Below are 12,007 nucleotides of genomic sequence, written 5' to 3' on the forward strand. Positions count from 1 at the left end.
ATAGTTAACCTTTGGGCTGTGTTGCTTTCTTGTCACCATCTGAGAGTTCCCAGACACTGGAAAGCCATGTTCTCAGCTCAGAACGGTGATGCTGACTGGAGTGCTGCCCCTCTGTAAAGGGCTGGGTGTGGATGATCACAAGCCCCTCATGTGCCTCAGCCAAGAGGAAGTAACGGGTCAGCCCCGAGGTCCAGGGGAAAGGGGAGTGGAGACACTGATTTCCCCACCACTGAGGGAGGGGCCTGGGTCTCAGCTGTTCCCATAGCCACCTGCCACAACTGCCAAGCAAGTTTTGCTGAGTTTGACACATGGATCCCTATGGATCAACTGCCCTAGGACTCCCTATCCTGTACCCTTGTGACCCTGTTGACTCTGCCCTGATAAGGCAAGGGCCAACAGTGCCCTACCTTAATTACAAAAACTAATGACTAAGAGAGAGGTGGCTAGAGCTGAGGCCCCTGAGTCAGACTGTGGGTGGGATCATCTCCAGTACAGGAAGTGAGACTTTCATTTCCTCCTTTCCAAGAGGGCTGAGGGAGTAGAGCTGAGCAACTGGTGCAGACAGCCTAGCTGGACTTGGGGTGAGGTAGTTCAGCCATGAGGCTGGCTGTGCTTTTCTCGGGGGCCCTGCTGGGGCTACTCGCAGGTAAGGAGAAAGGAGGCTGAGGGGAGGGGGCCCCTGGGAGGGAGCCTGCCCCTGGGTGGCTAACCATCTCCTCTCTGCCAAAAGCCCAGGGGACAGGGAATGACTGTCCTCACAAAAAATCGGCCACTCTGCTGCCATCCTTCACGGTGACACCCACGGCTACAGAGAGCACTGGAACAACCAGCCACAGGACTACCAAGAGCCACAAAACCACCACTCACAGGACAACCACCACAGGTACCACCAGCCACGGACCCACGACTGCCACGCACAACCCCACCACCACCAGCCACAGAAACGCCACGGTTCATCCAACAAGCAACAGCACTGCCACCAGCCAGGGACCCTCAACGGCCACTCACAGGCCTGCCACCACTAGTCATGGAAATGCCACGGTTCATCCAACAAGCAACAGCACTGCCACCAGCCCAGGACTCACCAGTTCTGCCCACCCACGACCACCTCCGCCCTCTCCGAGTCCTAGCCCGGCCTCCAAGGAGACCATTGGAGACTACACGTGGACCAATGGTTCCCAGCCCTGTGTCCACCTCCAAGCCCAGATTCAGATTCGAGTCATGTACACAACCCAGGCTGGAGAAGAGGTAAAGCTGAAAATGGGTACAACAGGGAGGGAGGCAGGACTGGCTATAGGCTCAGAGGGAAGAAGGAAGACGGGACGGGGAACCTTGGCTGACATCGCATGCAATCTTGTGACCTTCTGATCTTTAACTTCCGCAGGCCTGGGGCATCTCTGTACTGAACCCCAACAAAACCAAGGTCCAGGGGAGCTGTGAGGGTGCCCATCCCCACCTGCTTCTCTCATTCCCCTATGGACACCTCAGCTTTGGATTCATGCAGGTATAGCCATGACCTCAGTCTTACCCCTCACTCAGCCTCCCAGCGCCCCACCCCTCCCAATCCCGCACCCTACTCCTTCCTCTGTGAAGAGGGATGCCACCTGCTTTCCTGTTCGCCCCACAGGACCTCCAGCAGAGGGTTGTCTACCTGAGCTACATGGCAGTGGAGTACAACGTGTCTTTCCCCCACGCAGCACGTAAGTAACCTCCTTCCCTTTCTCATTGCTACCACTAGACACCAGGGTTCCTGAAAGGACTAAGCTGGGGCCAGGGAGGCGGATAGGATCTAACCCTTCCTCACTCCTCCAGAGTGGACATTCTCGGCTCAGAATGCATCCCTTCGAGATCTCCAAGCACCCCTGGGCCAGAGCTTCACTTGCAGCAACTCGAGCATCATTCTTTCACCAGCTGTCCACCTCGACCTGCTCTCCCTGAGGCTCCAGGCTGCTCAGCTGCCCCACACAGGGGTCTTTGGGCAAAGTAAGACCTACCTACTCCTTCCCTCCTAGAATCCTCCCACTGCACTGAAAACCCCTTCCCCAGGCCCACAAGCCACTCATCTCTCTTCTTAACCCCCCAAATCTCCCTCTCCCAGCTTGTCCTGGCTATAGGGCAGCTGTCCTCCCATCCTCTAAAAGACTCTGCCAGTTTCCCCCTTTTGTCACTGCTGAGTCACTGCGGTGGTGAGCTCCTCACCAATCTCCTACTCCCTAGCATCCCCCCATTCCCTCCTCCCACCTTTATCCCAACCACCATGTCACTGTAATACCTACCTGCCCTATCCTTCCGCCAGGTTTCTCCTGCCCCAGTGACCGGTCCATCTTGCTGCCTCTCATCATCGGCCTGATCCTTCTTGGCCTCCTTGCCCTGGTGCTTATCGCCTTCTGCATCGTCCGGAGACGCCCATCCGCCTACCAGGCCCTCTGAGCATTTGCTTCAAACCCCAGGGCACTGAGGGGGTTGGGGTGTGGTGGGGGGGGTCCCTTATTTCCTTGACATGCAACTGTCTCAAAGTTATTTTCCTTCCCTTTCTTGAAGGACTAAAATAGAGCCAGGCGCGATGGCTCATGCCTGTAATCCCAGCACTTTGGGAGGCTGAGGTAGACGGATCACTGGAGGTCAGGAGTTTAGAGACTAGCCTGGCCAACATGGTGAAACCCCATCTCTACTAAAAACACAAAAAATTTAGCCGGGTGTGGTGGCATAATCCCAGCTGGCCTGTAATCCCAGCTACTTGGGAGGCTGAGGCAGAGTTGCCTGAACCCAGGAGGTGGAGGTTGCAGTGAGCCGACATCGCGCCACTGAGCCAAGATCGCGCCACTGCACTCCAGACTGGGCGACAGAGCCATACTATCTCAAATAAATAAATAAATAAGAGATAATGCAGTCGGCAGGAGGGAGGGGAGAGAGTTTTATTAAATGTGACGAACTGTCCCCCCAGCAGGAGAGTAGCAAAATATATGCATATCATTGACTTGGGGTTTTCCTTGTCCTGCCAGGATTAAAAGCTATGAGTTTCTTGTCACACGCCTTTTTGTGCTTTCCATGGCTGGGTCTCGGGGAGCCGGAAGCAGCTGCTGAGGAGGGATGAAAATGTCAGTGTGTGACGATGCCTCATGGGTTTACCCCCCAAAGCCTGGCACAGCTGGTGTTGGGTCTGCCGTGCTTCCCTTCCTTCCTCCTCTTGGGGCCACTGGCTGCTCCAGTACCCCATCCCTGGCAAGCCGGTAGAGCCATTCACCCCCGCAGCCTTTTTCCTGACCCTGGTACAGTTTCAGATGCAGCAGACAGACAAAGCGATGAGTGGGAGGCTGTGGAATTTCATTCCCAAAGGCAGCGCCAGTGGCTCCTGAGCAATGAGAATGTCCTGTCCTGTCCACCGTATTCAGGGCCAGCAGAAGAGCCCGATTAAACCCTCGCAGCACCTGGGCTGCTCCTATCCCACCTGCAAGGGGTTGAATCAAGCAGGAGCAGTAGGTACTCTGACCTCCACTGGGGGCTCCTGCGAACAGCATGCCCCTTAGACAGGGCCACCCGCCAAGCCTAACTTCATGCCCCCAGTATTTGAGGTGAGGAGTGTCATTCTCAGGACAGCTAAGGTCCAGATTCTAAAAAGGGCCTCCCAGATGGCCACAGCCTGCGCCACAAGTGAGCGCCAGTCCCACCCGTTACAGTAGGCTGTGGCGCAATCCCTGGGAGGCAGGATGAGCAGCACCCCCCAGCCGTACGAGCCCCAGGAGGCTTCTGGCCTCCAAAGCCAGAGACTTCCCCACAAGGGCAGCCCCACCTCTGCCTGCAGACATCCGTGTGACCTTGCAGACTTGGGAGGGGGCCGCCAAAGGGCTGATCCACAGCGGAATGATGCACGGGTGGGCACCGTGGGTTGGCATCCCGGCGCTGGGTAACGAAGCACAACGCCCCCACCAGGTAGTCCAAGGTGCCCTTTCCCAAGCGGAGCTGCAGGGTCCACTCGGCCTCGCCGGAGTCTCTGCCCAGCACGTGGTGCGCCCTCGGGCCAGCGGGGAGGGGGAGAACCCCGGGGCTGCATCGCCAGGCCTCGGCTTCCCGGAGACGGCCAGCTCTGTGCCCCACGGGTGATTCAAGGGTTGCCCTTCCCTGCCCTGGGCTCGCCTCCCCCACCTCCTCCTCTGCTTCACTGTCCCGGGCCCAGCAGTTGCCGGCGCACTCATGCTCCGAGGCCTGAGCCAACCCGAGGCGAGGCAAGCACGGGGCCCTGCGCGCAACGCGGCACCTAAGAAGGCCTGCCCGATGCAGACTCTCCTGCTCCCACCGGCGCCCTTCCCTCTAGAGACGTCGAGAGAACTGGAGCTAGTGGCGCCCCCACCCAACGCCACCTCGGAGACTCGGGCTCCTTCTCTCTCAACTTCGAACAATACAGTGTGCCACGGGAAGACAAGATGGCGCCCAGCAAGAGGAGCGGAGAAAGGCAGGGGTGTAAATCTGACTTCCAAACTGGAAGCGTCAACAAAGGCGTGGGAGATCTAACTGCGCAGGCGTGCAGCTTCGGCAAGCTTTAGAATTCCAACTGCTGGGCGCGTCCAAAACGTGGTCCCTGACTGAGACTTATTTTACGCCACTAGAGCAGGGGTGCGTAGTGTCAGAAAGAACCAGGAGCAGGGGGCGGGCCAGCTTCGCCGCGGGAAAAGAACGGGAGGCGGAGTGTTCGCAGCGCGCACGCGCAACGAAAGTCAATGGCGGTCTGGAGAGACTGGCGGAAGCTAGCTTTGCAATATGGCGGCCGAGGCGGACGGACCGCTTAAACGGCTGCTCGTGCCGATTCTTTTACCTGAGAAATGCTACGACCAACTTTTCGTTCAGTGGGACTTGCTTCACGGTGAGTTTTATTCAGCATCCAATCCAAGTCCTGCTAGAGTAACCGTGGACCCTTAGTCCAAGGCTTGATCGGCGACTAAGTGACGGCAGTCACTGCCGCCACGCCGAGCTGAGCGGAAGTCACTTCTGAGAGGGGCGGAAGTGTCTCGGGCCCCTTAGAGGGAGAACGCCATATTTGTACCAGTGGGGAAGTGACCGGGTGGAATTACTTCTTTGTGAGGTTTGTGCTTTAGCGACAATGAAAGACGAAAAGACTCAACTTTTATAAAACAAAATAAAAGTCAAGTCAAATCATGCCAACCTTTATTAGATCGCTAGCAGGGTTAAGCTTAATCTAAAGCCCCTGATGAATTGGGCCTTCATTGCACCCCCAAAGGCTCCGCCACCCTGATTGCTTTCTTTCCAGCCTCCAGGTTTGCTCATAGTCTGATTTCGGAATAATATGCCTCCCTTCCTTTTTCTGATTGCGAGACAGCTCCACAACAAGGCCCACCGTCAGACCATTTGGGAAGCGTCAGTCTGCCCGTCAGTTCATGGTACCTCTCTTGAACTCGTGGGGCACTTTGTTTTAGCCGCATTCATGACCCGTGAGAGTCTGACTCCCACTGGACCAAGCTCCTTGAGGGGAAGGCTTCAAGGCTAGAGAAGTGGTAGATGGCCAGGGCATAAAAGCAAGTCCTGAAAGGGTAAGGTTTAGTCCCTGAGTAGGGGCCAGGGACAGTCAGAGTGTTCAAGAAAGAGTGGTATGGGGCGGGCACGGTGGCTCACGCCTGTAATCCCAGCACTTTGGGAGGCCGAGGCGGGTGGATCACCTGAGGTCAGGCGTTTGAGACCAGCCTGGCCAACAGGGTGAAACCCCGTCTCTACTAAAAATACAAAAAATTAGCTGGGCATTGTGGCAGGCGCCTGTTAATCCCAGCTACTTGGGAGGCTGAGGCAGGAGAATCTCTTGAACCCAGGAGGCAGAGGTTACAGTGAGCCGAGATCGTGCCATTGCACTCCAGCCTGGGCAACAAGAGTGAAACTCTGTCTCAAAATTAAAAAAAAAAAAAAAAGTATTAATACTTGTCTTTGGTGAGAGAAGACATGTGAAATGGGGCACCCATTGGCCCAGAGAAGGGAGATAAAGGATTAAAAAACTCCTGGGCATTTCTCAGCTTTATACGGGGAAGCAATGGAGAGCCGTGGAGGTCAAGCCAAGTTTGGATGTTAATTTATAGGGAAGGGAAGATTGGATGTGGCAGGTGGTAAGCATTGCAGAAAAGCTGTTTTAGAAAGTAATAGTCTGGGACCCAGCGCACGGTAGCTCGAGCCTATAATCCCAGCACTTTAGGAGGCTGAGGCAGGTGGATCATCTGAGGTCAGGAGTTCGAGACCAGCCTGGCCAACATGGTGAAACCCTCGTCTCTACTAAAAACACAAAAATTAGCCAGGCATGGTGGTGTGCACCTGTAATCCTAGCTACTTGGGAGGCTGAGACGAGAATTGCTTGAACCTGAGAGGCAGAGGCTGCAGTGGGCTGAGATTGGGCCACTGCACTCCAGCCTGGGTGACAGAGCAAGACTGTCTTAAAAAAAAAAAAAGAAAAGGTATAGTGGTCTGGAGCAGGAAAGACCAGGCCTTTTTCGCTGCCCTCCGTCCCTCCTCCCCCCAAGACAATGCAAAACCGTGGTGTGGGTAAGAGGGGTTGGGGAGAGCCCACAGGAGCTTCAAGCCCTGGCCTCGGTTTCAGACATCTCCTGTCTGCTTACCCTTTTTTCTCTCCTCAGTCCCCTGCCTCAAGATTCTCCTCAGCAAAGGCCTGGGGCTGGGCATTGTGGCTGGCTCACTTCTCGGTATGTTTCTTATCTTTCTTTCCTGCTGTTGGGTTGAGGTGGAGGTTCTGAGAGGCCGTCAACTGTGTGGGCGTTCATTCTGTAGCAGTTGTGTTGCATCCCAAAGAATGGAGACTCCTCAGTCCTACTTTTCTCATCTTTCCCCTAGTAAAGCTGCCCCAGGTGTTTAAAATCCTGGGAGCCAAGAGTGCCGAAGGATTGAGTCTCCAGTCTGTAATGCTGGAGCTAGTGGCATTGACTGGGACCATGGTCTACAGCATCACTAACAACTTCCCCTTCAGGTGAGGGGCCCACCCTTCCTCCCCAAGGGTAATACCCACAACTCTAATGGGGATTAAGGTGAGGGAGGTTACAGGGCAGGAAAGTGGCCAGGCTGAGTGGCTCGTGCCTTTAACCCCAGCACTTTGGGAGGCCAAGGTGGGTGGATCACCTGAGGTCAGGAGTTCAAAACCAGCCTGGCCAACATGGTGAAACCCTGTCTCTACTAAAAATACAAAATTAGCCGGGTGTGGTGGTGGGCACCTGTAATGCCAGCTACTTGGGAGGCTGAGGCAGGAGAATCACTTGAACCTGGGAGACAGAGGTTGCAGTGAGCTGAGATTGTGCCACTGTACTCCAGCCTGTGCAAGATGATCTGGAGTTTTTTTTTTGAAACTCTGTCTCAAAAAAAAAGGGATGAGGGGCCAGGAAAGTTTTAAGCCTTTTTAGAAACCTAATCGTCACCAGTGGAGGTGACCTTGAGAAGGGGTGAGCATCCTAAGAATGGCCACGATTGAGAATGAGCCAATCCCGTGTGGGGGCTGTAGAGAAGTGTGATCAGAGCATGGTGTCCCTGGATGGATGGGCTATGGAGGCTTTCCCTGCCTCTTTCTAGGCCCGCCTTTCTTCCTCCCAACTCTTGACTCTGCAGCTCTTGGGGTGAAGCCTTATTCCTGATGCTCCAGACGATCACCATCTGCTTCCTGGTCATGCACTACAGAGGACAGACTGTGAAAGGTGCTGGGGACTTCCCTAAGAGCAGGCTGTGTGGTTCCTGGGAACCCTGCTGGGAACTCAGGCCCGGGAGAGCCACATGATGTTGGGAGATTGACAAGGACTCCTGTCTCCCCACCCCTAGGTGTCGCTTTCCTCGCTTGCTACAGCCTGGTCCTGCTGGTGCTTCTCTCACCTCTGACGCCCTTGACTGTAGTCACCCTGCTCCAGGCCTCCAATGTGCCTGCTGTGGTGGTGGGGAGGGTGGGTACCAGGAGCAAGGGACAAGATGTTGGGGGGCAGGGTGGAGGGGAAGAGTGGAAGGTCCACGTGTGGGGGTTTTGGACTTGGGGGAGTATGGGAGGAGCTCAGGTGACAGAGCCAAAGGTCTCAACTCCTCCCCTAGCTTCTCCAGGCAGCCACCAATTACCACAATGGGCACACAGGCCAGCTCTCAGCCATCACAGTCTTCCTGCTGTTTGGGGGCTCCCTGGCCCGAATCTTCACTTCCATTCAGGTGGGTGCAACATCTTCCTTCTAGAAGGCACTAAAACCTCATCTTTCTTCTCCCAGCTAAGGGCCAAAGCTGCCCCGTCAGGATCCTTTGTCCGTAAGGGAAGCTTTCTTGAGCTAAGCTGAAGGGTAACGCTGGCTCTGTCTCTTGCAACCAGGAAACTGGAGATCCCCTGATGGCTGGGACCTTTGTGGTCTCCTCTCTCTGCAACGGCCTCATCGCCGCCCAGCTGCTCTTCTACTGGAATGCAAGGCCTCCCCACAAGCAGAAAAAGGCGGAGTAGAGCCAGCTACTGGAGTCATTCCGTTTCCACTCATTCACCCAACCTCAGGGTTCTCCCCATCTGAGCCAGCCTGCTGGTGTGACTTACTCATCCTCCATTCCTCTGCATTTGCAGACTTTCTGAGCCAGGGTTGGCTTTAGTGGAAACAAATGGTTGATGGATCCAGATCCTTAGAAAAGGAGAGGATGGGGGTAGAGTCTCCTAAGCCAAAATTTTGACATTTGAGTGCTTTTCTAACTCAGTCATTCAGCCAAGCCTCCTCCTCTAGCAGCAATTTCCAGCTGTTTAACACTATCCTGGGTAAATATTTTACCCTGTCCTCCAGCCTCCCTGCTTCCCTTCTGGCCCTAGAAGATGGAGCCTGGAAGGCAGAGTGGAGGGGACTTGGGGGCTGTGGCTCCCTCCCTCCCTCAGCCCGGCTGGGACTGTCTCCCAGACCCCAGTGCTGAGGTGGGGGAAGGGGGACGGAGAATGACTCAGGCAGGGCCCCAGGGTGGGGTGAGGAGGTTCCTGCTCTGGCAGGTCTAGGCGGAAGGGAGTGGAGATGGGGCTGGTTCCTGCTGCAGTGAGGGGAACAGATGGGACAATAAAGACTGGAGACTCAGTTGAATAATACAAAACTGTTTAATACTACCAAAAATATAACTATGTTGTGCGGCTCTCCCTGGCTTTCGTGGGAGGACTGCAGGCGGCGTCTGAACTGTAGTCCAACATGAGAAAGGGTTGACAGCCTGGGGTAGGGGATGCTGCTGGATTAAAAAAGGAGGATGAGGCACGTCGGGTGAGGTCTGAGTCCATGAGAGTTAGAGGTGGGTTAGGGGCATGGGGGCACCAGAAAGGGGAGGACTGTATGGAGTGGGAGAGCCAGGGGGCAGGTAGTGGGTATAGGGGGGCAGCAGCTCTCCCTGAAGCCTAGGGTCACTCTGAGGGAGGGAGCACGATGAGGGGGCCTCCAGTTTGCAGTGGGAAGAGCTGCAGAGAGAAACAAGAGGTTAGAGGGCACTTCCCTGGGTTGGAGATGAGTCTGACCAATTCTGGGCAGACAGGGTAGGGCTTGCCACCCACCCAGCCCTGGCTACCCAGCCCGCTGGGCGCAGCAGGCATGGAAGCCGACCCGGGGATAGAGAGCCCGGGGCCCTGTTGGGGCACGCTCGGGAGCGGGCGGGCTTGCGTGCTGCACGGCTGTTTTCCTCTTGGGGCTGGGGAGTCAGGCCAGGAAGGGGCAGAATGGGCTTGGCCTCTCCTTGCCCTGGGGGCTGGGAGAGGAAGCTGGGTCACACACAGGCCAGAAGCAGCGGGGAAACAGGGCATCTAACTAGGACACAATCGCATCCTGGGGTCCGTCACCGGGCCCTGCAGGGCCACCAACTTCAGACTGAGATGGAAACGCCCTCTGGGAGAACCCTGACCCGCCTCACCCTACACAGGCCCCGGAGGTACTGGGGCCTGTGCCCGCCACACCTTGGCCAAGAGTGGCCTCTGCTTGGGTGGGCTCCCGTCCTCCGGCATCCGCCCCGACCAAGGCTCCAGGAGAGGGGTGCATGGGCCCTCTGTCTTCAGCCCGCTTCCCAGGCACTCACCCATAGCTGCCGGGCAGGTAGGCTGTCGAGTAGTTGGGGGGTCTGTACCCAAAGCCTCTGCTAGGTTGGGTGGTTGCGTACCCCGGCCCCCAGATCGCGCCGCCGCCGGCCAGGCTACCTCTTCCCTGTCCGCAGCGGGAAGGTCCGGCGCCCGAGCTCTTGGCCTTGCGCCGAGGCCGGTACTTGTAGTCGGGGTAGTCGCGCAGGTGCCGGGCGCGGAGCCGCTTGGCCTCCTCCACGAAGGGCCGCTTCTCGTCCTCGTCCAGCAGCTTCCACTGCGCGCCCAGGCGCTTGGAGATCTCAGAGTTGTGCATCTTGGGGTTCTGCTGCGCCATCTGGCGGCGCTGAGCGGAGCTCCACACCATGAACGCGTTCATGGGCCGCTTCACCTTCTCCAGGGGCAGCGCCCCGGGGGTCGCGGGGCTCCCAGCGCCCTCCCGCTCCTGGGGTCCCGAAGATGAAGACGCAGAAGCCGTGGGGGCAGGAGGCTCCAGGCTCCAGGCCTGGTCCTGTGAGGAGCCCGGTAGCGCCATGGGTTGGGAGAAGCCTTAAGAGGGCGTCCTGAATGCCCTCCCCTCAACGTGAAGCGTCGATCCTGAAAATGGAGGGGTCTTCCCAGTCTGGAGTCGTTGCCGAGGAACTTGGGTCCTTAAAAAGTATATTTTATCCCCAAGCCCAGAGCTTAAACTAGAGCCTTTGCTTCCAACCAGTTCGGCACACTTTGGGGAGAGTCGAATGCAAAATCCGCTGTCTGATGCCCCGGCACTGAAAAGGTGCTGCTCTGAGGCCTACTGACTGGGGGGACCCCCCGGTCCCTCTCCCCGACCCGCAGCTGCGATCAGACCGACCTTCCGTGGAGGGGGTAAACCATAAACCGCTTTGTGGTCTCCGGAGTTCCCGCAGCTGCCAGGCTCGGATGACCCAGAACTCTCCCACCTGGGCTCAGCGTTTGTGGCAGGCGGGCCAGCCCTGGGAACAGCTTTTAAAGACTGACTCCGCCCCTGGCCCTCCCAGAAGACTGCACCTCCTTAAGGGCGCCAACATCCGCTGCCCGTAGGTAAACCCAGGTGTCCTGTTTGTCCCAGCCCCCAACACCCTCAGGGTGCCACGCCCCCCCCCCCCCCCCACCCAAGACCTGATGTCAGGCCTTTCAGCCCGTTGCTGATTGCCTCCCCTCCCTGAGCACGGGCAATTTAAAGCCAATTCTTTCCACAATGGGATCAAGCACAGGCGGATCAAGTGCCCTCAGGGCCTGAGTTGTGCTGAGAGGAGCTTGGGAGCATCCCGGACCACCGACCCAAACCCTTTCCTGGCGCCTGTTGCTCCTCAAATCCCAGACCTGCCCCTGGGGCAAGAAAGGCCGAGGAGAGAGACCATTTTTGTTTCCTGAGTCATTCCAGCAGGTGCTTGGGCCGTGATTCAACCCCTTTCCCAAGTGAGAAAACTTAAGCCCTCCCAACTCCAGTCCCTAAACCTAGATTTCTCCACTGCCATTGAATTATGGCAAGTTTTATCTTCAGTCCTCCGAGTCATGAGGGGGGAGCCAGGAAACCTAGGACAACTCCCCAGAGTTGAGAGGTCTGTGATGTGCATGCCGGATGAAAAGCCTGGAGCCAGAAGGCAGAACACCACCAAGAAGGCCGGGCCCCAGGCTCCAGAGGCTGCCGTCAGGGAACCCTGCTCCTCACTCTGCCCAACGGCCCAGCCCAAGCCCCAGGCCTCAGGTAATCGGATTAAGCAGCCTGCCTTGGCTCTCAGCTTCTAGCAGGAACAGCTCCAGCTCTGGGCAGCCCTGCCTAGCCTGTGCCATGACTCAGGGTATAGGAGTGGCCCAACTCCCTCCATCAGCAAACTTGGGGGAGGGAGAAGCAACAAGGCACAAGCCCCTCCTCTGGACCAGGAGGGAGAGCCTGGGCCTGGGGAGTTTAGGAATGGCAGGAATTCCCAGAAGTAAGACCATCTTTGG

At 56.9% G+C, this 12,007-nt stretch overlaps 4 protein-coding genes and 1 long non-coding RNA gene across 14 annotated transcripts; 2 read left to right on the forward strand and 3 right to left on the reverse strand.

Annotated features, from left to right (window-relative positions):
- The first annotated feature begins 393 nt into the window (after positions 1–393).
- On the forward strand, positions 394–3,028 carry CD68 (CD68 molecule). The gene is made up of 6 exons (XM_010362377.2): positions 394–646; positions 731–1,248; positions 1,385–1,504; positions 1,628–1,700; positions 1,813–1,983; positions 2,297–3,028. Exons 1-6 carry the CDS (start codon positions 598–600, stop codon positions 2,428–2,430), a joined length of 1,065 nt encoding a protein of 354 aa, XP_010360679.1. The 5' UTR covers positions 394–597; the 3' UTR covers positions 2,431–3,028.
- Positions 2,897–4,985, reverse strand: LOC104661656. The gene is made up of 2 exons (XR_004054932.1): positions 4,811–4,985; positions 2,897–3,080 (listed from the first exon to the last, which is right to left on the reverse strand). It is a non-coding gene; the product is annotated as an uncharacterized LOC104661656 (long non-coding RNA).
- LOC115894764 lies at positions 3,087–4,217 on the reverse strand. Its single transcript, XM_030922894.1, is given in 4 exon segments — positions 3,087–3,448; positions 3,791–3,829; positions 3,832–4,082; positions 4,084–4,217. Coding segments are annotated over 4 exon segments (723 nt in total). The 5' UTR covers positions 4,194–4,217; the 3' UTR covers positions 3,087–3,125.
- On the forward strand, positions 3,564–9,094 carry MPDU1 (mannose-P-dolichol utilization defect 1). 10 transcript variants are annotated; one of them, XM_030922887.1, is made up of 8 exons: positions 3,564–4,858; positions 5,333–5,382; positions 6,627–6,692; positions 6,846–6,973; positions 7,603–7,688; positions 7,810–7,928; positions 8,071–8,181; positions 8,336–9,094. In XM_030922887.1, the coding sequence occupies exons 1-8, from the start codon at positions 4,756–4,758 to the stop codon at positions 8,459–8,461; spliced, it is 789 nt and encodes a 262-aa protein (XP_030778747.1). In that variant the 5' UTR covers positions 3,564–4,755; the 3' UTR covers positions 8,462–9,094. The 10 variants fall into 10 exon arrangements, with proteins under 10 accessions (XP_030778747.1, XP_030778746.1, XP_010360672.1 ...); XM_030922886.1 differs by lacking the exon at positions 7,810–7,928; XM_010362375.2 differs by lacking the exon at positions 5,333–5,382 and having other exon boundaries at positions 4,533–4,858; positions 6,841–6,973.
- On the reverse strand, positions 9,067–11,117 carry SOX15 (SRY-box transcription factor 15). Its single transcript, XM_010362369.2, has 2 exons — positions 10,042–11,117; positions 9,067–9,433 (listed from the first exon to the last, which is right to left on the reverse strand). Exons 1-2 carry the CDS (start codon positions 10,572–10,574, stop codon positions 9,265–9,267), a joined length of 702 nt encoding a protein of 233 aa, XP_010360671.1. The 5' UTR covers positions 10,575–11,117; the 3' UTR covers positions 9,067–9,264.
- Positions 11,118–12,007: the final 890 nt, after the last annotated feature.

The sequence above is a fragment of the Rhinopithecus roxellana genome, chromosome 19 (genome assembly GCF_007565055.1).
Source record: "Rhinopithecus roxellana isolate Shanxi Qingling chromosome 19, ASM756505v1, whole genome shotgun sequence".
NCBI classification, from domain to species: domain Eukaryota; kingdom Metazoa; phylum Chordata; class Mammalia; order Primates; family Cercopithecidae; genus Rhinopithecus; species Rhinopithecus roxellana.